This window comes from Cyclopterus lumpus, chromosome 23 (genome assembly GCF_009769545.1).
Source record: "Cyclopterus lumpus isolate fCycLum1 chromosome 23, fCycLum1.pri, whole genome shotgun sequence".
In the NCBI taxonomy this organism is placed as follows: Eukaryota; Metazoa; Chordata; class Actinopteri; order Perciformes; family Cyclopteridae; genus Cyclopterus; species Cyclopterus lumpus.
The window spans coordinates 2,229,705-2,257,389 of record NC_046988.1 but is presented as its reverse complement, the minus strand read 5'-3'; the positions used below and the strand labels follow the sequence as shown (position 1 = coordinate 2,257,389).

General features: G+C 46.1%; 1 protein-coding gene across 7 annotated transcripts; it reads right to left on the bottom strand.

The window, feature by feature from the left end:
* Positions 1-456: 456 nt before the first annotated feature.
* On the bottom strand, positions 457-27,685 carry net1 (neuroepithelial cell transforming 1). Of its 7 annotated transcripts, XM_034526140.1 has the most exons (13): positions 27,405-27,503; positions 26,201-26,305; positions 20,456-20,559; positions 20,095-20,158; positions 13,540-13,602; positions 4,669-4,776; positions 4,390-4,554; positions 3,809-3,871; positions 3,419-3,592; positions 3,054-3,311; positions 2,794-2,964; positions 2,406-2,592; positions 457-2,293 (listed from the first exon to the last, which is right to left on the bottom strand). In XM_034526140.1, the coding sequence occupies exons 2-13, from the start codon at positions 26,237-26,239 to the stop codon at positions 1,836-1,838; spliced, it is 1,854 nt and encodes a 617-aa protein (XP_034382031.1). In that variant the 5' UTR covers positions 26,240-26,305; positions 27,405-27,503; the 3' UTR covers positions 457-1,835. The 7 variants fall into 7 exon arrangements, 6 of the variants coding, with proteins under 6 accessions (XP_034382031.1, XP_034382033.1, XP_034382035.1 ...); XR_004608969.1 differs by lacking the exons at positions 20,456-20,559; positions 26,201-26,305 and having other exon boundaries at positions 457-842; positions 873-2,293; positions 27,405-27,669; XM_034526142.1 differs by lacking the exon at positions 26,201-26,305 and having other exon boundaries at positions 27,405-27,685.

Here is a 27,685-nt window from a genome sequence, read left to right as displayed (position 1 = left end):
GTTAGCGTAGTTTAGCATGAACACTGGCAGCCAGTTACTGTAGTTTAGCATGAACACTGGCAGCCAGTTAGCGTAGTTTAGCATAAAACTGGCAGCCAGTTAGCGTAGTTTAGCATAAAACTGGCAGCCAGTTAGCGTAGTTTAGCATGAACACTGGCAGCCAGTTGGCGTAGTGTAACATATTGATGAATAATAACGAAATAAAAAATGCACGCCTACCAGCACATCTGAAGCACACAGATTGACTTTAACTTAAATCATGTTTGATTAATGCGTTCAAAAACGTAAGTGTAATGTCAAAACAAATGTCTATATACCAATTGAACAAGATAATACCTGTACATTATTTAGCTTTCCAGATGCATTACACAAATTATACTACCTTTGCACAGAACAAGGCTAGCCATTTCTCTGTTCCAAGCTAACCGTGAAAAAAACCCAACATGAAACCAAAAGTTCAGTTGCAAATCTTACACAGATCTTTATTGTTCTTTAATTACATACAGTTCAAAGCAAGCAAGTTGCTCTTTTCTTTTCCTCATCTTGTTCAAACGTCCAAAAACCTTTTTTTATCTTCCTTCCCCTACGTACTTTTTCCTGTCGATTACACTCACTTGATTTTTGCCACCTATCATCCATCTTTACGCAAGATATCACATCAACTTATACATGAAGTCAATGGAGTTTCACATCTTGCTTTGACATTCTATTTCAGTTCCAAAACACAGCTTTTTCCATCTTTTCTCTTTTCCTTTCAACAAACTTCTCTTATTTCCATCAACCTTCAACAAACTTCTCTTATTTCCATCAACCTTCAACAAACTTCTCTTATTTCCATCAACCTTCAACAAACTTCTCTTATGTCCATCAACCGGTCTTTTTATTTATCCTTTTCCCCTCGAACCGGTAAATATATCCTGCTGCCTCTACTGGTGCACGCAGTGTCCACAACTAAAGCTCCATGCAAGATGCTCCACTGAAAAGTGATCCGTTTCATTCTGAAAAGTCAGCCTTTTCAAAACCAACATGGCTCAGTTCAAAATTCTGTTTCAAAACAAAACTCATCTCTTCTCTGATTGATTTGATTGTTTCTTTTTTTCCCAAACAAAGAGAGACTGAAGTCTCATTTGTCACTGGATTTAAATTAATGCCTGCAGTGAATAATAATAATAATATTTTAAAAAAGTGTCCAGGTCCTAACATCTGTCATTAAAGGAATGTATAAAAATAAGACGTGTTTTCTGATTCATCCCCCCAAAAAATCTGACTTTTACAGAAAAATGTGTAGCTTTGTGTATTACATCTCATCCTTTGGGGGGATTCTCCTCCTTTCTTGCCTGATAAACATGCTGAAAATTTCAACTTACTTCACCGAAAAGCTAAAACAGTGCTGCTTTATGATACCTAAAAAATATACTACGATCAATTTTGGAATATAAAAAATGTAAAACTTTCATTAGCCCCCCCAAAAAGGTCTAGAATAATGCTTAAATGTCAAATTGATAGCAAACAGGATTTAATGCACCGCCTCTATCGCCATGAAATCAACACACTCACAACACACAGATCCGTGTGTGAAAGGTGCGTTTGCTTCTCATGACGCTTCCCTTTTTAGAGCTGGGGGAAGTCTCTCCAGAATACTGGGTCTCTGTGCGGTGCACTTGGATGGAGGGGTAAGGTAAATAGCTGCCGAAGAGGACAGTAACACAGAACACTGTAGTAATACGCACGCACGCAGACACGCATAAATACAAGTCCCAAGCTTCTCCACGTCACATGTATGTACAAGAATCTAAATGTCCAAACAGGAGTCCATTTTCTCCTTCCACATCAGTTCACACCATCGTCTCTTTTCTCTTCCCTAAAGAACACAGAGACTTCTTGTCTTTTTTGGTTTTGTGCGATGTGGGCGAGGAGAGCGGCGACGACGATGACGACGAAGATGACGACGTCGTCGATAAAGATGAGGAAGAGGAGCGGGATAATGTCGACGTTGTGGTGGGGCTTGGGCTGTTGCACGGCGAGCTGGGGGCGGACTGAGAGGCCGGCTGCAGGCAGTTCTCATCCGCTTCCTCCATGTGGACGATGGCGGAGACGGAGGACGGCCGGCGCTTGGAGCGGGCGTCGCTTGCCGGCGGAGAGGGTGTGGAGGGCTCGCTGAGGGGCCGGTGGACGGAAATGGCGCTGCGGAGGCAGTTGAGCCACTGCTGCTTGTGGAAGACATCGTTGACCTGCAGTGTGTGGGACTGCGCCTGGCTCGGGTCCGGGGAGCGCACGCGGAATATGTTCTTGGCTGTGGAAGCAGGCGGAGAAAAGTAGAATGAGCAAACTGCTAGACTTCAAAGAAGACGTGTATATTCCTACATGAACCGCTATGAACTACTTGACTTGGACAGCAGCCTCACCTTTGTCCGCATTGCTGAAAGCGCCCCTGAAGGAGCCGCCCATTCTGACATCTCCGTCCTGCAGGTCCTCCAACACGAGATCCTGCACTGGGATCGGCTGCCGGTAAACCTGGAAACACTGGCGCTCGTTCCTGGTGACGGGGCGGGTCAGGACCAGCAGCTCGGTGAACAGGAACACATGCAGCTTCTGGAGGGAAACGACACAAAAACAACCACAACAATTAAAACCCCATGTTTGACATGACCATCAAAGTGCACACTGGCATGTGAAAGCATTGGCTGGTTGGGAGTCGGCATAGCAGGTGCGTGTAAGCCGAAATTGCTTTAAATGGGATGCGAGGCTCATGATGATGCAGCCAAAGGAGCAATGTGTAAGTATTGTGCTCACCGTGCCGCTCTTGTTACGGAGCTCGCCGTGACACAGCAGGCTCTTGCACTGCTCGATGAGAGGGTCTCTCTGCCTGTCGTCCAGATACTCCAGCTTGTCGATGTAGTACCGGCACTCGGACTCTCCCTTCTTCATGTTGATGTCGGACAGCACACCCTGCATGATGGTGATCTGAAGAACACAAGGAATGAGAACATTAACCTCAGCCACGTTTCAAGATCCACGTCCTGCGTCTGAACAAGTCTCTGCCCTCCACCTACCGCTTCCTCCAGGCTGGCGGCGTCCGGGTGCTCTGATGGAGTGTGTCTCAGTATCTCTTTGAGCAGCAGTGGGTACTTGACCAGGCGGGAACGCGGGATGTCCAGGAAGCTCCACAGGTCCAACTTCCTGCTGAAGGGCGACTCAATGCAGCGCTGCAGGAAGTCCTGCACCCGCCTGTCCTGCTTCTTCTGGTCCAGCAGCGCCTTGGCTGCCAGCTGGTTGCTGCAGTAGTCCTTGTAGGCGTTAAGCCGAGGCAGCTGCAGGGAAGAAGAGACACTTACTTTTGCTGCCTTTCTTACTGGAAGCCCAGCAGAACGTCAACAGAATCAAAAGAGGCCGAGGCACTTGGTGACGGGACACTTACCCAGTTTACGACGATCTGTCCGATCTGGCCCACGGTCCCATCTGGCCCCGTGGCTTTGGCGAGCTGCGCCAGGAGGTCCTCGTGCAGAGGGATGTAGGTATCCAGGTTGCCGAAGATGTGAGTGAGCTCCTCCTCTGACATAATGGAGAGCTTCAACATTGGGTCATGGTATGCCTGTGTACGAGAGGAGAGACAAACCGTCAAATGACAACATGCCATCAGCCCAAGAGGGCGGGCTAAGAATAGCTTGCGAGGGTACAAGAGAAGGAGGAGTAACTCCTGTCTTTTTATAGTTCCTGGCTTGGCTGTGCGGAAGGCCTGCCAGACTTTGATTTAATCTGTTTGCTTAAAATGTACTCCCGCTGCCTCGGAGATTTAAAAAGTACAAACCTTGCGTGCGAGCTGGAGGTCTTCAATCAGGTCCTGTTCTCCACGAGAGAGCTCAAATATGGCCTGGGAAAGAGGGGGGGGAGAAACAAAAAGATACTTTTTTAGCAAAACACATGAATCAGAATGTCATTACATTATCGCAACCGATGGCAATTAGACTAAATGGTAAAACAGCACTGGTGCCAGACGACTGAGGTCAACTTTGAAATATCTCTGGCTGCTCGCTCGCTCTCTGTGTTTAAAAGCCTTTATGGCTTCTGACAGTTGGCCAAGATGTCTGACATATGCACCACAAGTGGGGATGTGGGGCAGGGGAGCGCTGGTTTGTTGGCTTGTCAGGTCTATGTGAGCTCACACAGATGGGGAAATGAGCCCGGGATGGCTTTTAGACCTATTTAGACTATCTGACCCGAATACTACAGGGGCATGTGAAAGCTGTCTGGTGGACAGGTAGAATTAACCACTGTCTGGATTTCGAAGTTGGCTCGCTCATGTATCCACAATGACACTTTGCCCCTTGGTATCCCAACCATGCACTTGCTGTTCCTACTGTATGTTCATGACTTAGTGCTGATTCTCACCTCCTGCCGCTTGATCTCTTTAGTGGAGAAAGTTCCCTTCTGGTGGACGTCTAGCGTCTCTGACCACAGCATGCTGTTCCTCCTTTTGGGCGGCGTGGGGGCCGCTGGCTTGCTGCAAGGCTTGTGGGGCGCGCTCGGCGACTTGCCATCGCCCCGGAAGGAGGCCTGGAGATGGGAAAGAGGAAGCCCCCCGGGAGTCAGACGAGTTTGGTGCAACAGGCAGAGCAGCAAAGAGGTGTGCCTTCAATTCCCTTTCAGTGCGTTGTCACGGGAGCTTACCTGGATGGTTTGGCCGAAGCGCCGCACGGCCCCATTCTTCACCGGAGAGATGAGGTTGGCTAGCGACGTCACCCTGCCGAGAGGACGGACACGCTTTGTGCTGGGTTCCTGAAGAAGTAGAAAAACAGAAGGAGGGATTAGTCGGGCAATTTCATTGTGAAAAAGAAAAGTCGGAACTTTTCATTCTGCGCAGCAACGCAGAGCAAATTGATCAGCACGGCCAGCGGAAAGCTTTCCACAGACCTCGGCAGTTAAGTGCAGACGCTCCCATGAGACTGCCTTGTGATAAAATGCATCAAGTCCGGTCTTAAATCCTCATTATTGACTGAAATGAGAGTAGCCGGAGCTGAGCCGCAGACAGACTGACTGGCGGACAGACAGAGATACTGAGGAGGAGGAAGCGGCTCCAGCAGCTGTTGGCTCCATCATGTGAAGAGTCCCAGAGCCAGGCCAGCCCACCGAGCACAAAGACCCTTTCTGGTTGCTGCTCTGGAAGGGGAAAGGGGGTCTGGAGGAATGCCAGGAATGCACGAGAACCTGCTCTCAGCTGTTCCAACACCCCTCCCCGGGCACACTCTGCTACTATCTGGCCCCACATCCACTTCTTGAGAGTGGATCTGGTCCATCACTTAAACAGCGTGAGACAAATGCTTCCGGGGATTGCTGCAGCTCTTTAACTGCCTTTCCCAGGGACACTTTTTTCCCAGTCGGGGTAAAGCGGCGTTAGTGGCCGTGAACCCGTCGGCTCTCGTGTGCGCAGTGCGGCATCGTCGTAGGGGGTGCCGGTCGCTGCGAGTCGAGACAGGCTCTCCAACAGGCCCTCGCGTGAGAGCAGAGCTACACCTGGGCTAGGTGGAACTCCCCCTCACCCGGCCCCCGAGGCTGGGAGAAAGGAGAGCGCTGACTGGCCTCTTGCCAACAACAACAGGCTGCAGGATTCAAAGAGCTGGAGATCTGAGGTAATGATTTCAGCCCACAGAGCCTCTACAGAAGATGAGACATAATTAGCATCTCCGAACATTTGCACTCCCCGCAAAACTTGAATTCCGAGTGCTTCGCACTAATGAGGGCTTGCTCCCTGAAATCAAGCAAAGCCGTGCAAGTGCGTTTTTCTCCTGACTCAGACCAAATGGGATTTTGCCTTGGCTCAGCGAATCTGGGAAACAGAGCAGCCAATGAGGCTGGGCGCTCTGCGGACACAGCTGGGGAACAGATCCACTCCGGCTGCTGCGGTAGGCTCTGGGTCTTTGCATTGGACCAGAGAATCCAGACAGCCTTGAGAACTTGGCGAGCCCTCTAGTGGCCGATGTCGACTGCTTTGACTGTGCTCTACATGCAAAAGGGGACCAGACTAGCCTCAATCTAGTATGTGACCTTTTAATGACAGAAGACAACATTAAAAAAAATAGTTAGTTAAGCTGGGTGGGGGTGTCCATAGTCAATATTGGAAACGCATGATGGCCATTCTGCACTTCCTGTCTTTTGGGAGCCAGCCCCAGAACAACAAAAGGACACTAGTCCCACTCTTTGTTCATCAGCTGTGAAGTGAAAAAGTGCAGACGGACGGGGAAAGTTGCTATTTCTGGCAGTTTGACCCGGGGACTCTGTTCTCACTTCAGGAAACCAGACGGACCCGGGGTCTGTGCTGCTGCTTTGGACAGACATTCACATTGCACATGTGCTCCTTAAACTCCTAACCCAAGATTACAACCGTATAAACATCGGGAGCTTTTTCCCCCCCAGGGATCCCAAAAGAGTTTCCTGTGCTCTCCCTTTGATGTAACCTCGTGTGTGCTGTGAGCTCATAGCCCAGATGTGTCCCTGGGCTTTTACAGTCAGACCGAGGTCAGCGACAAGTCAGCGCGGCGCGTTAAAGCGAGGAGGAGGGCTGTCTTGAGTTTGCCGTTCTGCGAGAACAGAATGAATCGACTTCTGCTTTATCGGGCCGGTTTACCGTCAACGAAACCACATCTTCCCTGAAATCTCTTCCGAAAAGAGAACGGCGCCAGCCTGAAAAAGGGGAAGAAAGGGGCTGAAGCGGTGACTTCTATAAGTACAGAGAGCACGCCTGGGTTTCAACACCCTTTAATTCTATCTGCTGCAGCTGAAGGAATGCTCCCGGGCTGCATTTACATCAAAGATAACCTGGTTACAGTTCAAAAGCAAAGTAACTCTAGACTGGGTTGTTGACTTACACCCCCCCGCCCCCCCCACCCCGCTTCACTGTCCTGAACTCTCCCCTTATCCCGACCAGGGCTGAGCTGCCTCCTGTGCTGGGATGCATATTTAAGAACAGCCGGGGGAATACACAACTCTGAGGGGGGTCTTTCCGCCATTAACAACTTCCTAGGTGCAGTTGGATCCAATGATTAACATTTCCAGGTTGGGCAGTATCTCAAACATTCAAAGTCCAAAGTCTCATCTTATAAGGCGATTGGAAGCCCACGCACACAAACTCGGTGCGCCCGTGTGAGATAACGACAGGGTTAGGCGCTGATTCACTCCCAATCTGACACAAAAGGCATGACTTCATCTCAAGGAGGTGCCAACAAACATTCACAAACCCTCAGTTAACCAAGCAAAATAACATCAGCCTCCACCATTTCTGCATCTCACCTCTGACTCTTTGTTGGCTTGGTTCTGGTAGTCTATCACTTGCAGAGTCCGTTTGATAGGCACCAAGCTACCCAGTTCATCGTAAGCCACCATCGCTTTCAATGAAAACACAATATCCTTTTTTTCCCTTCTTTTTTTAATCCTGGCGAGTCAGCTTCAAGTAATCCACATCAGAGAAAAGGTTGATGGAAGTCGAGGGTTGTGTGGGTAAAAAGAAAGAAAAACCCGGAAAATAAATAAATACACCGTCTTCTTCCCCTCATGAGCTCTGAGGAGTCCCTCACACACTCTTTCTAAAGTTTGGTCTGAAGTACACTGAGAGAGGGAGGGCTTTATACCAGGGAGGGCAGACAGGGGAGGAGCCCTCGTGGCTGCAGATGAGGCGGGACCAGGGTTCACTTGGAAGAGGGGAGAAGCTGCCCGCAGGCTCTGTTGACACTCAGGAGTGAAAACAGGAGTGAGACGATGCACAACAGAGTGGATGGAAACGACTCCGTTGAGGGCAGGTGGAGGTTGGAAAAAGACTGGAGCTCATCTAGTAATATGGTCTCAGATCAGGGTTACAATCTGCAGTGAAGCACGCAGGAAAGAAACAGAATCATTCCACACGTTTGCTTCAAAGAGTTGTGATGCTGCAGACGCCCGGCTTTACAATCGAAGACATGCAATGGGTGAAATAATAATCTGGGAACAGGCATGCAAAGTCAACAGGAATGCACCGAAAAACTCATTTAAAAATTAAAAAATCTGTGTGTATTATTACACTGAACAAAAAAGGCAACCGGTCACACAATAACACGAGCATCTATTATTTGAGCTGTGAAATTGACAACACTAAAGTTCTACTAGGTTTGAGTAACAGGTACTAAAACTGTTGAAGCTAAATGTGTAATGCTGTTTAACAGACTAATTAACGAGCTACAAAGTCATTACTACTTGTTAGCCAATTATCAAAGCAGTTTCTGCTCTTTAAACAGTCGTTATCAGTCTCACCAGCTGAACTGAGTGAGGTGAGCAATTACAATATCAATAGCGGGGGGAGGGGGGGGGAAGAAACTACCACCCATATGTCGATTGATCTCAGAGTGGGGGAAAGGGCAGCATGTTGATCAGCTTCAATAAAGACTAAGGCCCAGATGAAACTGAGCTTTTGTTTGTGCGTCTACGCGCGCGCACACACACACACACACACACACACACACACACACACACACACACACACACACACACACACACACACACACACACACACACACACACACACACACACACACACACACACACACACACACACACACACACACACACACACACACACACACACACACACACACACACACACACACACACACACACACACACACACACACACACACACACACACACACACACACACACACACACACACACACACACACACACACACACACACACACACACACACACACACACACACACACACACACACACACACACACACACACACACACACACACACACACACACACACACACACACACACACACACACACACACACACACACACACACACACACACACACACACACACACACACACACACACACACACACACACACACACACACACACACACACACACACACACACACACACACACACACACACACACACACACACACACACACACACACACACACACACACACACACACACACACACACACACACACACACACACACACACACACACACACACACACACACACACACACACACACACACACACACACACACACACACACACACACGGGGGGGAGATTTACCCCAGACAGGCGGATGCACACATGCCTGAAGGACGACCACACCTGCAGCCAGTGCTCTACACGTTGGCCTCCACCCAAATACAAAAAAAATTGAGGTGTTGGATCTGACGGAGCGGCTAATGTGGAGGTGCTGCAAGGCAGGGCGTCACAACGTACGTGTGTGTGCTTTGGGGCAAATGGACAAGCCTGTTTGTGGCTCTACGTCATCCTTCTGGGTCAACACGCAGGTGTGAACCAGGACAGGGGCTTCATGCTGTTGCTGTGTGTGTACGTGAGAAAACACAGATGCCAATGGAGGCGTCTTGATGTTGCTGTGTGTACGTGTACGTGTACGTGTGTGTGTACGTGTGTGTACGTGTGTGTGTGTACGTGAGAAAACACAGATGCCAATGGAAGAGTCTTGATGTTGACACCTTGCTCTTCAGGAGGGGCTCATCACGTCTGGTTACATCACCACCAAAACAAAAGCGGAGTGGGATCATGAGTCGGTATCAAAGAATATAATAAATGTAGGGCTCAAGTGAGAGATAACACAGCACAGCAGAAAACTATGCAGACTGAGGAGTCAGAGAAAAATAAAAAAGTGAATGTGTGTAGTCTGTGCGTGCCTTCAGCAGACAGACAGCGTGTGAAGCTCTGCTGTTACTCACTGCTGCATGGGGAGACCTCGGGGCTGAATCAGCTGTGTGTCTGGTCTCGCTGCTATAAAAACTGAACGCAACGTGGCTCGGCCTGCACGGCCCTCGTAGCCCCCCCCGTCACACCGAGCTGCAGCTGCAGTGCAGCCGTGATTTACGCTCCGTAACACACACACACACACGGCAGTCTGAGTAATGCCATTTCCCCGCCGTCTAACATATGCCGTGCCAGGGACGGACTGGGCCCGAAGGCTGAGGAACTGGGCTCGACTAAACCTCCACATCAGCAGGTCGAAATGACAGATTTGGGGGTGGGGGGGCATTAAGCAGGCAGCTCTGTGCAGAGAAACACTACCGAGTGCTGACTGACTTAAAGCAACAGGAGGACGGAGGTGCTGCTGCCCTCTGCTGATGCAGGTCAGCAACAGAAACAGCTGACCTCTCAGATCTGCCATTCGATTGGCGTCACTCGCCTTCTGCCACATGTAAATGTCGTGTAAATATGTAAATGTTACATAAGTGTTCAATTGACAGCAATCAATAAATCAAATGCCACAAAGAAAGAAAGAGAAAATGTCCGTTATCTGTGGCAGGACTGTAATAAGCCCGCCTGTCCAGCTGGAAAGCAACAGCTGTGAGAACCAACAACGGCCATGTTGGTTGTTTACAGAGGCCTGAAGGGGCGGGCTGTCAGTGTTGCAGACTTTCTCGCTAGACGAAGCGACCTTTGGAGTTTGTGCTGCTAGATACTATTATCATTTGGAAAGAGCTGGGCTACGTTCTTAGGTGGGATACTTTTTTAAATCTAGTGCACTCTTGCTAGTTTCTTTATTGTTGCCGACCACAGCTTTATAGGACACTTCCTGTCTGATCACGGCCCCTTAAGACGTATTCTCAGATAGCAAATTCAGTTGCCGGTTTTATAATTTCATTTTTTTTTATTATTTAAATTTATTTAACCAGGAAACGCATAATTGAGATTAAAAATCTCCTTTACAAGAGTGTCCTGGCCAAGATAGCAGTAGCTTACTACAGTAGTACACATTATTTTTTGTTAATTGTTAGTTTAGGACATTATGTACTCACAGATGATGTTATTACTTTGAGTAGCAGCGTAGAATGCTGTTGTGCTGCTAACATGTAAAATAACATGCTTCACTTGTAACATTTCTAGTTACATGACATTTAAAAAATAAAAAACAGGTACACAACAGTAGTGTAATATTGTCATATTGTGATGATTATCGTTAATCTCCTTATTTGCTTTCATGCTGTATAAAAAGCATTTGGCTGAATATTTATTTATTCATATACACAAACACAAACACACACACACACATACACACACACACACACACACACTTGGCATGAATTCAAATTTAAAAAACGAGGGAGACAGCTTGTTTGATTACAATATGGTTGTATATTCTTTTACCTGCACTACAAGAGAAATATTTGGTTTTCTTGTCATGGAAGCATTACATTCGTCATGTTTCTCAAAGTTGAATTGGAAAAGAACATCCTTATGAAGAAGGAATCCAGAGGGGTTCTAAATCAGACCCCCAGTCAGATCTTAACTCCCATTAATCCAAGAAGTTTCTGTTCTGAGGGCAAAGAACTATAAATATCTTTGCTCCTCCATGTCTACAATTAAATGAAGATGATGTAGCCGGTGATCTAATCGCACAACTGCCTGTAGAAACAATAAAAACCAGACTGACATGCTACGTTACTCAACACACTGGGTCTTTATGTCAATGTTACACACCCCAGAGCCGCACCAGGTTGCTACCAAACACAGGTTGGTAACAAAGACTCGCCGTGAAACGCTGTGCGATGGCGACAGGCCGGCGTAAACACAACACCACCGCTTGCCAAGTCACCGGCGCACATGAACCATCCCGCAGGGCCACAGGTCTATAGTCAGAGATCGTATGCGCCGCTTTCAACCACCACCGTCAGCCGAAACGTTCAGCTAGAAATAACCTTCCGCCGCCAAAATTGTTCTTGTGACGACATCCTGCTTGCTGTAAGACCCCCCCCCCCCCCACACACACACACAGGGAGTCGGGATGGGGTCAACAGCGCCACAGTTGGGTAATATGTTGATGTACAAGGAAGGAGGGAAAGTTCTGGCATCTACTGACATCTTCTGGTTTTGGAATGTTGGGCTAAAAATAAAGAACGTGCGATAACAAAAATGAAAAGGGCAGACTGTGAACAATGACAATGATGGCTTCTTGCAGCTCTAATCATAGCGAATCTTACTAAACGCTACACAACAATACTGAGACGTTGCTTTCTAAGACCATTCCTTGCGAGTGACATCTGCCAAAGAGCAGCAGCCAAATGGTTAACCGGGTGCCTCTGCTGTACCGGCCTCGGCGTGGAGGGATTTCACTGGAAAAGAAAAGAGAACCAGAGCAGAACACTCTGATATGAATCAAGGAGTGGACCCCGGGAGTCTCCACAACACTGTCAGAGCTTTGTTTAGTTAAGTCAGAGCAACTGATCCAACTGGTTCCAGAAGTCTGCTAATCCCTCTCGTGTGGGCGCAGGACAGGAACAGCCTGCCCGGAGACCAACGGGGGGGTGTTTGGGCCACTGGTTTCAAACCCAAATGTGTCAAAGAAGAGACACACTTCACATTAGAAAAGCAGCTGGGACACTTTGAGACACCTTTGTACACTCTGATAACCTGCATGGCTGGTAGAAATGTGCCTGAAGCTAAACGGTGTTGACTCGGGGCGGGTTCATCCTCAGTTGGTAGAGCACGGACTGATCATCGTGCTCACCTTCACACCCACTCACCCAACGAGGTGCGCTTTCCAACAGGCCTCATGGGGCGCGTCACCAAACATTGACAAACCCACGCGTGATAAAGACTCACATTTTGACAATGCGCTCTGAATAAACACGGCCAGATAAGGGCAGAGATCAGATATGGAGGCCAGGCTTTTCAGCTGCTGCCATCACTTGTGTCTTACCAACACAATACACGAGTAACACTAGAGACCGCTGCAGTGGAATTTAGGAGCAACTTCCGGTCACTACAGCTTCTCTTCCTCCTCCTTGTTCAGTCAGAAAACGGTGTGTATTACGGTATATTAGAATAATGTAATGCAGGAAAACTGACTGGCCAAATTTACCAAGATCTGTCAAACAGCGATTTGATTGAGGCAAACTCCTTTTCTGGTACACGCTCGGTTGAGGTTCTAAGCGAGCTGAGCCAATACTAGAGAATGGAGTTAAGACCACCGATTGGTCGGAGAGAATCATTTCTAGCATGTGCAGCACAAAAAACAGTCAATAGCAGTGGAGCGTTATCTCATTCAGTGTTCCCACACTAGTGGGGCTTGGATCGAACCATGTAAAAGAAAAAGAAAAAAGCTAAACCTCACTGAAGTGTAGCAAATATAAATACAACCCTACACTTCTAAGACATCCCACTCGTCTTGTTTTACTGGTGTTACCTGCTGTCAGGGCAACATTTTATTAGAATTTCTCTGATGGATGGAGTTGTACGCCTCAATTGCACATAGCGAATTCTGGACAACTTCTTTTGTCTATGAGTGAACTTATGAATGGACTGTGACTAAATAACACAATTGGGCTTTGAAGCAGCACAAAGGGCTCCCAGAAAAACAAGAAAATTACGTAAGTATATATGCTTCACATTTCCACACTGATCAAAATGGAGCTTCCTGAAACTAAATCCCACCACCACCACCACCACCACCGTAAAAAGGGAACGCTGTGTGTTTTCTAGACGCTCAGCTGGAGGGAAGCCGAGTGTCGGGCGATGTGTGTGTACCTTAAAGTCGAAGCTGCAGAGGCTGACGGCGTCGCAGTCATCCTTCTCCCTGCGTTTCCGCTTCTGTGGAGAGATGAACAGGCAGGATGTTAGCTGGAAGACATGAATCACAGGAACTTCTAGAAGTGTGTGTTAAACATTATTATGATACAGAGGGTGAGGAGACGCTGGAGTCTGGAACAAACACTCAAAAACACTTGTTTTATTTTTCCATTTGACCCTTCATCTTTCTCATTTCAGTTTAGAAGTACATTCTAGGTTTCCCTCACTGGGTTTATTAATCAATACTAAACATGGACACATGCCTTACAGGATGAGTGAAGATTGAAGTAAGGATTTCTTAAGATAAGATAGGAGGGCCGAGACCAGATAGGACACAGCCCTGACTTTAGGAATTATTTCTGGAACAGGAAGATCTTTCAAACTTAAGTTATGATAGGACAAGCAGTCCTGTTCTAGAGTGGCACTAAAGATTGTTAAACTCTTTCTTAGATTGGGATTACAAGCTCACACATTATTGGAGTTCCATGTAGTAACACACATGTTTTCTCTGCTTTGTGCTGCAGTACACACCCTTGTCTGGGGTGTCAATATGAGACAAGTAGAGCACTTTACAGCCACCCCATTCCCCGCTCGTACTTCAGGCCAATTATGCTCATTGCCCCAGTAGCTCCTTTGTAAAGCCACAATAGGCATGGCTGGAGGTCCTCCTGGGAACAGGAAGGGGTTAATGAAGCTGCGGGACGCTTTCACACCTGCATGTGGACTGTCAGTTAGCAGGTGAGGACAGCGGACTGGCCTGGTGGCCCCTGGGACCCCTGGGGCTCTGCTACTCACTGGTCCATTAACCACGAGGGGCCAGACTGCTTCTGGCTGGACGTTGAGACCCGATTGCCCAGCGAGGCGAGGAGGGCCAAAACGGACACGTAATGGTCAGGGGCGGCTGACGATGAATGATGTGTTTGTTTGTGTTGGTGCAGGACATTTCCTCTGCGGAGGGCCAACCTGTTTGTTTTGCCACATGCAGAACAATTTAAGAGCCGTGTGCTCTTCAACTGCGTTAGCGGCACGGTGGAGACAAAAGATGGTGTGATTCACTTCAGAAGTGACACGCTAACAGGCTAACAGCACATTATATAAAGACAATTTAAGAGAATCTATTTCCGCTTGGGCGTTATGATGCCTCAAACTGAAGTGACAACACTGTGATGACCACTAGCAGCTCATACCTTAACCTCTTAGTATACATATACAAAGCGTTTTTATTATTATTAAATAAGGATTTTAGGGGTTTGAACACTTTTTAAGGGTTTGAAAGTATACTGTATTGTATATATTGCTGTATATGTATAGTTAGCTATACAGACTTTAAAAAAAAATAAAAGGGATTAAACTGAATATTCATTTGAAAACATTAAGAAATTCTGCCAAAATTAACCATGAAGGGTGGGTAACTCCACATATGTAGATTTTCATGTCACAATCCAGGGTTTCCTCCAGGTGAAACCAATTAGACGGATCACGGAAAATACGTTATCAAGGAAAATACTTGATCACTTATTATATGGGTTTCCCATAAGCCTAATAAAGCTCAGGTTACATTGTATGAAAATGGAATAAATGCTTTTGATATGAGCAACAACTCGTTATTTCTGGTGAGGTGCCTCCACTATTAAACATCGTGGAAAACACCACATACATCAATATCAGGATATTATAGATGTCCTAATTAGCGCGACAACACAACAACAAATCCATGTTGAAATGAGGAAGAGAGTAATAGTTACTGGACTAATGGACTTGGACATGTATAGCGCCTTTCTAGCACAGTGCTTTAACACTGCATGTCATTCATCCAGTCACACACTGATGACAGGTTCCACCTGCCCATCAGGACTAACCAACGTTCACACACCCACGGAACAGCCTTCAGGGGCAATTTGGGGTTGAGTGTCTTGCCCAAGGACACATTGACATGGACGAAAGGAGCCGGGGATCGAACCCCCGATCCTGTAGCGGTCCTGCTAGGCTAAATAACAGAGCTAACCGCTAACGTTAATGGAGGTTCCATTGAGACGCGTTCAGCGTATTGGGCATTTTCTAATCGTCTGAATTATGTGTCTTATGCAAATAACCACTATCCATGACAATAACAAAGCTTTGATGGTTTCCACCGCTGTCACGAGGGTTGAAATCATTAGATAATTATTGGGTATTGTTATGATTTTCTACATTTCTTGTATTGGAACTAAAAGACAAGAATGTCTGTTTTTAGTTCATCCAGCAAAAGGAATACATTAAACTTATGCAAGTCCTTCATGAAATCTATCCGAGAATCATCTAAAAACCAAAACAAAGTAAATTTGCAACACTGCCCAATGGACTGTTTTAAAACCAAAACCTTATTTATGGGGACCCACTTTTTAAAAAAATGACAAACCATCACAACCCAATCCTTAACAGCCCTCATCTGTAAATTGTAAGAAGTGAATTAGCCAGTTGTACTGCCATCAGCTTGCATTATCTTGAAGAGGTAAGCCAGACGTTTAGGTAACACAGGCTCATGTTAAACCCAGTCGTTAGGAATGACTGCAAGACACCTTGAGATATCCAGTCAGTCAAGTTCCATACTCCAATGTAAACTTGTGGCTTTGTAGCAGCTCTGATTGGACAGTTATTGTGTTGGAACTAGGTTATGTAAACGTCCACGGAGACTAAGAGAAGCCTGAATGGCGGGTACAAATCAGCCCAAGCATGCGGCCCACTGTCCCTGAAGTGTGCGTGCTCAGTGTGGACGCTGCCTTCAAAGTTAAATATTGCCTTTTTGAAAATGTTTCTTTCTTTCTTAAATGACACAAGAGTAATCTCTGTGCAAAAAATACAGACAGAGGAGAAGAAAATTAGGAGCCGTGTTGCTGCCACCTTTGAAAGTCCTCCGTCAGCGAGTCGCAGAAGGAATAACGCACGCCAAGCAGCGACTTGTCCGAGTTCTACATAAACACTCTACAAACACAAGCCCCCCTCGACACACACACGCACACACACTTTCTGCCTTTAGATACCAGCCGACTGAAAGAGTTCAGAGGAACAAGCCTCTCACGATACCACCGTTTCATATTACCGTGACATCATACGCTTCAAAGAAAAGATAGGAGGCCGAGCTGACCGAGAAATGTTTAACCTCATCCAGTTTGGTGAAAAGGAAGATCAATATTTGCCGTGCGGACAGGAAGAGGTGGAGGGAGATAAAAGAAGAAACACTAAAACAAAAGACGGAGAGACTGGTTCGAGTGGGCAAATCAAGTTTAAACATTCAAAGGCGTTGGCAGCGTCGGTAGTGGAACAATTCTGCCAACACCAGTTCAAGATGAAGGCACGCCACCGTTCTGCTCCATCTCAGCCACGTGGAGAAGGCAGTTAGAGCGCATGTGACCTACAGCTGGCAGGAAAAAACCATCCAGAATTAGAGGCACTGACTGATCCGTGTACTGCACGATTGATTAAGCAATTGGTGTGGTGAAGCATAATGCAGCTGTAAATACCCGTTTCAAACATGTGGATTGTGTGTCCACTAAAACGAGAGCAGACTAATCAGATGGTAAGCGGACTTGCATTTCCTCCATTTACGAGCAGGAATAGAGATGATGGCTCACTCCTTAGCCACTTCCATCATCAGGGTTTTAATTAGTTTTTTACCACTTGCCCGATTCTACAAGGGAGTTGGCTCACTAGCTCGACGTGGCATTTTAATTGCCGTATTGCCTGGCCCTGCCTGTCAAAAGCCTGGATCACATCACAAAGAGCTAATAATGTTTCATAACTTGAAACATGTTATCAACTACTAAGAGGCACGAAGGGAGCAGCTGCAGTGCAAACATCAAAGTGCTGATGGTGATGATGATGATGATGATGATGATACAGCCATGCAGGGATCTCTCATTGAAATGGATGAGCGGCACGTTGGATGCATTACGCGTTATCAAGGGTTTAGTGATATTAATCCTGCGCTCTGCGGAATGCTGAGGTCAGTGGTGGAAGAAGTCAGCCTCGGTTTGGACACAAATTGCCGTTGATATGGGCAAGGCCTTCCCACAGCTATTATCAATGTTTATCCGTGAAAAGCAACATTAAAAATCACATCATGCGATCAGAAGCTGGAATGCTGCTCATCAGACGGGCCACTCTCTGTCGAGGCTGACATCTCTGGCCGCCTGAACTTGTTGCTCGAGGAGACAAAAAGCAGGAAAAAGCCCAGAGTCTGACTCTCCGTCTGATAATTACCGTTTGCATTCCAACCAACGCCAGTCTGGTTTGATCTGCTCCACCTTGGCATCGGGCTGGAAACCTGACTCCCGTTCTCGCCTGTGACAGAAACCCCTCGAGGCCTCGCACTTGATGTAGTCTGAGCGAACGCACCAAGCGCCCGGGGAATGCTCGCCTCGCCCGCTTCCAAGGTTCGCCTGAGTGCACCCCCACCTGTACCTAGCCCCCCCCCAAACACTTCAAAGCCCAACCGCTTGGCTACGTTTTATTCAAAGCCTTGGCAAAAGCTTCTAGCTTAAAGTGGCAGGGGGTTGAGATAAGAAGGGCAAAGAGACCAAAGACACTTCCAGGATTCTTTTATTGCCGTTTGGTAGATTTATAAATTACAGATAGAATGGGCGGGGGTCGGGTTGAAAGGGTGAGCTAACGAGGCCCACATGGCTTTTTAAGCGTGCCATGTTTGAGAACCAAAAGCAGCAGGCTGGCACGAGATAAAGAGCCGTCGGCCTGCTCGCTCTCCAAAAGCCCGCTTTCATTTCTCCTCCTCGGCCTTCAGACCGGCGATGGATTGTGTTTCAGGCAGACGTTTAAAAAAAAGAAAAAGAACAAACTGGATTGCCTCGCCACTCGGTCACGCTGCTCGCCGTGGAATCGGCTCGCTCTTTTTCTGCTCCTAATCAGCGCGTCTCATTTAGGGCCGACTGCAATACCGCAAGCGGGCTGGTCTAATAGGGGCGCCGGTTTGGAGGCCATTATGCTCCTCTGGTTCGGGGCTGGATAAGAAATCGGAGCAGGCTGGATTTCCTTCATCCAGCATTCGCTCTCTGGCTAACACGAGCAGGCCACGAGGGAGCCTCGTGAGAACATCATCACGGTTCCTCCATGGAGATGGAATCGGGGAACGTCGACGGGAACTTGAAACAGTGCGGTTATCGATGACAATAACATGAACCGTCACTGATAGTCAGACCATGTGCCAGGAAGTCTAAGAATCTCAAATAGTGCGGCAAAGACGCCATTGTCCATTTTTGAGATCGTTACATAAGCTCATTTTCCTGAAAACCATATACACCACTGTAATTAGGGATGCACAATTTATATCGGATAAATCATAATGGGAAATGTATTTGATGGGGTTTTATTGTGATGATGAAATTATCCGCTGATAATACAAAAGTCACATTTCTTTCATTGACTGAACAAGCGCAGCATCTGCACCGTTAAACTCGGTTTGAGGACGACCAAACAAACAGAAGAAAACGCAGACTACAGACCCCAGCGTGTCGTCGTCAGCGTGGATGTTTTTCATGTGATTTACTAGAAAGAAAGATGGTTGTTTTAATAGTGATGTCAGTTAGACTGGGTTATTAAGCATAACCCAGGTGTGCATAATAAAACGATTATCTTAGTTATCTTATGAATTCATACGATAACTAAGATAATCGTTGATGAAAGCAGGTAATTAAAATACAAACGCTCAAAATGGGGTTCTTCCTTCACTGAACTCAGCCTGCTTGTGCTGCACAGAGTGGATGAATGTGAAGAATCATTTGATTCAGGACCTTCAGCATTTGGATCGAGTAGCTCGTGAAGAATTAAGTGGGTGGAATGTAGAAGACTACAGCTGTGATGTCCCTACGTCACATACATGTTTAACCGACACCGAGGGAAGTGGAAGGATCAGAGCAGACCCAAAATCAGAAGGACGGCGATTGGGATTAGGAATTATTATTATTTCTAACGGTATATGACTGAATAAAGAGCACTGCAACTTCAATTCTGTATTCCCAACATATGAGGCGTTCGAGGCGACGCACCCCAGACACTGTATGGAGCGCCGCCCTCAACGTGCTCAGTGGGAGGAAGTTCACGTAAATAAGACATGTGGATGTTTATCGGGGTTACAGTGGCCGCCGGCCAACAGGGCGCTGCCGTCCAATCGCCGTGACGATGAACAGCGCTGCCGTTTCCCAGAGAGCTTGTTGAAAAAACTCAGAGGCGAGATTTAAAGCCAAAACATGCCGTTGTGACGGGAAGCGAACTCACAGTTCGCTTGAGAGGACAGAAGTCAGCCCAGTGCCAGCTTGCAGGAATGTGCCTGAAAAGTGCATCCATCATGCAAGTACTGCATATTGAATATAAAGTAAATAAAGCCCGGAAGTAATCGTCTTGCTGCTCGACACTTGGCGTCTTGGCTTTAGATCCTCCCCTTTCTGTCAGGTAGAGCTGACGAGTGGCTGACGAGTGGCCCAATATGATCTGCAAAAACATAACCACGAGGCCCGTACTCACCAGACTGAAGTCCCACTGTGGTCCTGGGGTGAGGAAGGTGAAGGAGCTTCCTCTTCGCAGCGACCTGAACAACAAGCCAAGGGGGCGGGGGAAGCACAATTAGAACAGAAGTTCAATGCATCCGTAGCTACAAAAAACATCTACAGGGCCGGCATGGTGCGTCACTGGAGCGTGAGTGTTATCACCGAAAGGTAATCCATCAAAACCCCACCACTGTGAAGAAACATGACTCTAACACCCCCCCCAGTGGAGTCCACTTTGACCTAAAGTCCCAGCCGAAGAGTGAGTAAAGCCAATGACTTAGTGAAGGCAATAAGAGGGGGAACTGGGACTCATGGAGCAGTGGTGTCCAGAGACCTACCACAGCCTCAGCATGGTGTCGCCTCGCCGCTTGTCCTCCAACTCAGACAAGGAGCCTGCCAAGTCAGGGTAGGAAGAGGAACATGATGACCCCCGGACCACTTCCTTAAAAAAAAAAAAAAAAGAGGCCTCATCAACTGCTAAGCTGTCCCTGTGTGTTTGAAGGAGGAGTCCTTTTTTATCCCTACACCTTCCTCCCCCTCTCCAAATGTCTTTTTGCTGGGAAAGGGGGACAGCCTTGCCTTTTTTGGGGACTCTCCACAGTGAGTTTGCGGATCAACCCCCCCTCCACCTCCCCGAAAAAAATCCCTGCTCTGCATACTGTAGACTCTTCATGTCAAACAACCTGTGTGATTATTAAAGTGTTATTAAAAAGGCATCGAGGACAATTACACAACCCGTCGCGCTCAGCTAGTGGATGAACGCGGCGAGAAGGAAAACATCAAAGCAGTGCTTAATGTCCACCGCGTACCGCCGATCATTTTGAGTCTATTTCACAATCATGAAACATGAGGACTGTCTCACGACCGCCGTACAAGGAGAAGGAAGAGTGCAGCTCATGAAACTCAGCGAGGACACTGTATCCCGTCGAGTCATCTTCGGTTTCAAGAATAACTCTGAAGGCGGTCTTTTTTTGTGCAGTTTGCTTTTTGACATTTATTTACATTTGCGTGTTCTTTTCTTATCTTTTAATTTGTGACTGATGGAGCTCATGGACCTCTAACTGAGCTATGACAGTAAACGGCTGAACCTGGTTGTCTGTTCACCGAGAAGGAATCTAGTCAAAAATGTATAAATATCTTTCAAGAAGGTGACGGTGCACATATTGTTAAAACACAACTTGACTGTGAAAAAGCGGCAGCCTCGCCAGTTTGCTTTCTGAATATTCGGTTTAAAGTGGATTCCTGCCATTTCGCTCTTTATTTTATGTTTCAGTCATAACTTTTTAGAAACTCTAACCGTTTGCTCTCTTTTGCCTCCAGTGCGTTTCAGGGATCTATCATCAACCATAGTGCATCACACTCCAAGCCTCCCATGTTGCTTAGTGTTTGTAAAGTATTATCTTACACATGATCATAAATGGTGTCGGAGCGGTTGATGATAATGCAGATGTATGTTGGGGGACTTAAAAAGGCCCCAGCAATCCGGAGAATGCGGAGCTGCTCAGAAACACTTGTTCTGTGTGTGTGTCCGGCAAGTGCTGCTCGTAAGGCGGACTCATTCCAGTCATACTGGCGCTCCAGTTGGCATCTATCTGTCCATCTATAGGCAGCTGCAGCCCCTCGCTCTCTGCTCCGACACCTCGTAACAGGGGGCCGGGGAAACGAGCAGGTCGTCCATTCAAGTGGCTTGACAGAAAATTATTATTATAGACATTATGATGGCTGATTTGACTGTTGGTCAGATAAAGATATTTGAAGTGGTTACATTGGATTCTGGTCATTTCTATTTTTTACACTTAAATCGAGAAAATAATGAAAACAATTGTTTTTTCCCAGTCTGAGTTGAGGCTATGTAATAATTTACAGCCCTTTATTGTAATGCAGTATTTGTACATCGGACACATTGAACGTCCCCGACCATGTCTGCTAGTGTTTGGACCAAGTTAACAGTAAGAGTGCTCATTATTTACATATAATTAAGGTTTAAATTGGTTGGATCATCCAAGTAAGGCTGGATATATGTAGTTTTTTTTACTGATTAATAGATCGACAGAGAACTAATCAGATATTTTAATAAATCAATAAATAATTTCAGTCATTTTTCAGGCAAAAATACTTGAAAACATTCTCTGGTTCCAGCTAAATGCGAGAATGTTCTGCATTTCTTAGTTTTGTATTGTTAAAAACTGAATAGCTGCTGGCCAGATAAAACAAGACCTCTGAAGACGTTGTACTGGGGAATTTGATTTATTTATGTTAGAAAAAACTGGTTAAAAAGGCCACGAAAACAATAGTTTGTTCCAGTTTTAGTCGAGGCTCCGCAATCATTTACAGTCTTTTACTGTAATGCAGTGTTTGTACATCAGAATGTCATTGACCAATTGTTTTGCAGTTGCTATTGGAAAGAACCCAATGCTGCACAGCAGCAGCTTGTGTGTGACTAATAGAACAGAACTGGAGAGCTGAAGTTAACTGAATATCCACCACAGCTGAACTAGACGAACAGTAATAATGCTCACATACGACCACCACTGAAGCCCAGTAAACTAAACTACTTCACAGGCATGTTGGACCGAGGAGACAATGAAGAGGGGAGGGTAGCGGACATGTCCCGTGGAGCTCAGTGGGCGGAACAGAGCACCAAGGCGCACTAATGAACTCTGTTGGGACCACCATGCTGGGTGCACCGATGCTACTGTAAGGTGTTCAGGACAAACAGCATGTGTTTGCAGAACAACAAGAGAGAAGGAAAATGAGAAGCTCCCTGGGTGTCCTGGAGGCAAGACAGGGGTCAAAGGTCGCCGCAGGTGTTGTTCAGACTTACAACTGTCAAAGAGCTGAATTAACTTGACGCTCCTCCACAGGAAGCACCCTCAACCTCACAATTCATGTCGATCTCTAAACTTCCAGAGGAGGCGATGGACTGCTCGTCTTTGGTGGTGAAAAGATGACAGATCTACCACTGCGATTTGAAAAGTGTAGTATGCCATATTGCAATTTCAACTAAAATCTGGATTTATTGTCATTTGAAAAAATCATTTGTTTCTTTCATTTTCTCATGTTGCACTTTGTTGACTATGCAGACAATAGTTTACTTTTTACTTGTTGTTAGGGGCTTTAATAGAAATGTTGATTTATTTTTGGATTGACACTGCTGATTTGTAAATAGTAAGCCCTCTGTAAAAATGTATTTTATCATGTTGGAGTTCGTTAAATGAATTGATAAAACAGACCTATAAAAGGTCATTTGTTTAGCCCCCCCAGTAGAAGAAGTGATATAAATGATTTAGTCACAGTGAGTCATCATGTAGCTATTTAAGTTATATTAACAGAGTTCAGAGAGAAGCCGGCTGCTAGCTGGATGACGGTAACGGCTTCCAGAGGAGCTGACCGGCATCGTGGCTTGTTGCTGAAAGAAATGACACGGATTGGCCCTGGAGTGAGGCTGGCCCACACGCACTACCTGACAATTGTTGAATCATCAGGCTTTTGGCCAAGGCCAATTTATCAAACTGGCGTAGAAAGGCACGCTGGGAATCCCGCGGGGGGAGACGAGAGACAGCAGCAATTAAACATGACCGCTCTTCCGCTCATTGACTTAATGTCTCACTGCTGAATCCTAACCTCTGTGGGATGTTTGTAATAAAAAGAGTACAGGGAGATAAGCTCAGCCCCAACAAGTCGGCAGTATGAAATGAAACAACTAAGGGCTGCATTAGTGCAGGGATCTTGACAGACACTGAATATGATGTAGAAAGTCCAGAAATGGAATGCTCATCAGATGTCAAAACAATGTCTGGTTTCACAATCCTAAAAAGTTATCAGGCTATAATGCAGGTGTACTGCGGCAAATAAATTGTCATCTTTTTACTGTTATCAGAATGTGCTGGCAGTGGACAGCGTTGCCTTTTTTTGGGAGTCCGCCCTCAAAAACCAGCCGTGCATACTGTTAATCCGTCTCAATAACTAATCTTCAGCCTGTATGATCATTAAAAGGGGTAGTCTGAACTAACATCAGCACAATGTGGTGCTGTTTGTGTATTGTGGCAGAGACATCCGCTGAAATGAGCTTGCTAACCGGCTAGCCGTGGCCCGCCCTGTTGTACCACCAGAGGTGATAGTGAGTCGCATTTATTGGATTAATTCCAAAGTGGCAGAAACGAGCCACTGGACTAGTTCATATGGACCCAGTCGTCAAGGTGAAATGCTGCCTCCTATTCCCTTTGGAGCGCATGGCCAGATCTGTACAGATTCCCCCTTTAAAGTCTGGACGAGGCCACCCTGAGGACAATGACACAACACGTGGAGAGTGGATGAACGCCACAAGGAAGACACCATCAAAGCAGTGCTTAACTTCCACCGTGTACCTCCGATCATTTTCATCCTATTGAAGCACCATTTCACACCGATGAAACATGAGAACTGTCTCACGACTGCCGTAGAAGGAGAAGGAAGTGTGCCGCTCATGAAACTCAACTGCGTCTTGTTGGAGAGAATTTGTCACTACGGCGTGACCGTAGATATAGTCTTGACCTTTATTGAAAAAAAGACACCACCTGTATTGAGAATCTTTACGGCAGTTTGAAAAAAAAAAAGAAAGAGGGAAAAACTACATTTCTAATAAATGTAGAACCCACAATTAGCATTAATAGATAACAGATTTCGATTGTATTTTTTAAGGAGTAATTTTGCAAAAATAACTGGGACCCGGAGCCAAGCAATCGGGCTGCTCCAAAGTGCCAAACGACCACGCGCAACAAAAAGGGCCCAAAGTAGCTGTTGGTGAGATCATCCCATGAGCCGTTATCCTTTGTATTTAATCAAAGTGTTTTTGAGAGACACCAAACCCCCTGTGGACCAGGCACTTCAAAGTGCCTTAAACCTGCGTTATCTATACGGACCAGCAGGGGGCGGCGACTATGGATGCAAAAAGAAGTCCAATTGTATAGAAGTCTGAGTAAATGACTACTTCGCTCTTGATTTATTACCTCAGTAAACATTGTAAAGATGAGTTTATGGTCTCAAATCTATAGTTCAAGTCTTCTTCAATACAGCATGATGTTCATTTAGTAGACCATAAAGCAGGGGATGCCTTAGGGCGGGGATACCTTGTAATTGACAGGTCGCTACCAGAACCGCATGACGTCACCCCTCCGCAGTCCAAATATGGTCACTTCCATTCAATGATCTTTTTTTTTTTTAACGATCTCGATGGCCAAAGTGCCGAACTCAAGTGACGTCACGACGACTACATCCACTTACATACAGTCTATGGGACGGATGAAAAACAACTTGACATCTGAAACATAAAATACTTCCAAAAAAAGAAATCAGATGTTACTGATGGCCAAGAATATTTGGTTACCTATGTAGTTTACATTGTAGTTCTACTGAAGACATCGCTGCAAACTATCAGGTCATAAAAACACATTTCTCTCGACATTAAAATCCCTCACTGGATGACATCTCATCCGGTGTCAAGTTTCCCACAAGATTAGCCATTGGGAAAGCTTTTTCATGAATCTGTGATTGATATCTCAACATAGTCCTTCAGAGCCACCAGCCAAGGGACAATTTTCTCTCTGCATACCTGCTCTCACGCGTCGAGGGAAGTGTGGCCCGTGAGTCAGTGGATTAGCATCCCAGTTAGCCCTGCCCTTGTTTGTTAAAGCCGACTGAAACTGAAGCACCCCAGCGCTGACCCCTGTCTGTCCTCCCTAACAATACTGTGGAAGGCATGCACAGGAACGTGACATTTTCATGGCAATGGGATCATACTGCATTTTTTTAATTCTTTCATGAAGTGAACTTTATTGTTCCCAGTTTTTTTAGGCCCAAACCCCACAAAAAGAGAACGACCTGTATCACTCGGCCTCCGCCCATTCAACGTACCGATCTCACTAAAGTGCTTTACATGCACAGAGAAATTACAATGTCGAGTTGACGAGCTTTGAAACTTTTCTTTATTGCCGTCGGTTGAATTCCACTGCCAGTCTACTATTTAATGCCAGTCTCACTCGGGAAATCAAAACTTATTTTCTCTCACTCAACATTTATGTTGCACCCACCCCCCCACCATAAACCTTGTTATGGAGGTCAAATATCGGGTGATGGTTTTCCATGTTTGTCTGCGGAGCCGGTTGGGCACTGGACAGGGCAGGGCCACTTTGGCACACACCACGGAAAGCCTTTGAAAAAATACAAATAGAGAGTCTAGTATAAACTCTCGCAGGAGTTTGTAATCCCAAAAACATTCCAATTGCTGTTATTGTATGTCAGCCAGTCTGAAACAATTCACCAGATGAAACTCACTGTATTGATACAAATTATGCTATTTACGGGTCAGGTTTATGTCCAACGAATTGTCCAGGGAATACCTGAAGGGACAATGATAAGCGTTTGTGGTGCCTGGATCCAGAAATACACTGCAGACACACAATGGTTTACTAGTTTGGGTACTGCCACTGGAAAGTTCACGCTCATAACAAACAGATATTGTGGTTATTACGTTTTCATGGTTTTACTCAAAGAATAGGTTCAAAGTCTGTCTTAAAACCTATCTTTTTGTAAATAATTATCTCTTTAATCAAACAAGTTGATTTACTGGTAGTGAAGGGATAGCGACACACACACATGTTTTTTTACATTTTATCAAACCAGCTAAAATGAAATGACACCATCCATTAATAAACCTTTTTGTTTTATAAATGATTCAATATGGGGTTTATGGATCTGAACCAAAGCGGCTGAGACTACACAAAATAAGACAATAATAATGCTGCAGAATAAAACTATAACTAATGTAATGACACCTCGTCTTCAAATGACTTCATGTGGCTATATATATATATATATATATATATAGCTATATATATTCATTTATAGTAGGTTTCTACCAGGACACAATGACAAAGAACGGGGCTCAACGAGTGGCAGGACGAGGCCCATAGTGGCTCTTTGCTGACATCTTGTGGCGATTTGACGCAACAGAAAACAGTTACACGCAGTTTTAAAAGAATGTGAAACATTGTATGTAACCTATTTGGAGAATGTGGAAACTTGTCAGTTTTAACCCCTTCGTTGAAAAACAACGTTAATGTTAATGTAGGAATAAAGCAAGCTATCGCATGCTAGCCGCCGTTAGCTCAACGCTGAACGTGTTGCTAGTTAATTAGCTAGCTAGTTAACTAAACTGCCTGGCTCTGCGGTTGTAGTGTTATTAGTATTTGTTGTTTTGCTACTGCACCTTTAGTGCGTTTCATTCAGAGTCTGGACAGACGGACTCACCGTCTCAGACTCCTGCTGTTGTTCTCGAGAGGAGGCGCTTCCTCATCGGCTGAAAAGCTCCTCTTCAGGGTCCCGGAGCTCGGTGGTGTTTTTGGTTTCTCTGAAGTCGAAACGGGAGCTCGCGCCTCCCCGATGTCACCCATTTTAATGCCGGCCACAATAATAACAATAACTCTATTCTACGGCTCTACTACGACGGATCAGGCTCGCCTCGGTTTATTTGAATGTGGCGGAAATCCAAAAAGCGACCAATGAGGGGAAAACAGAGGCCCTCGTTACGC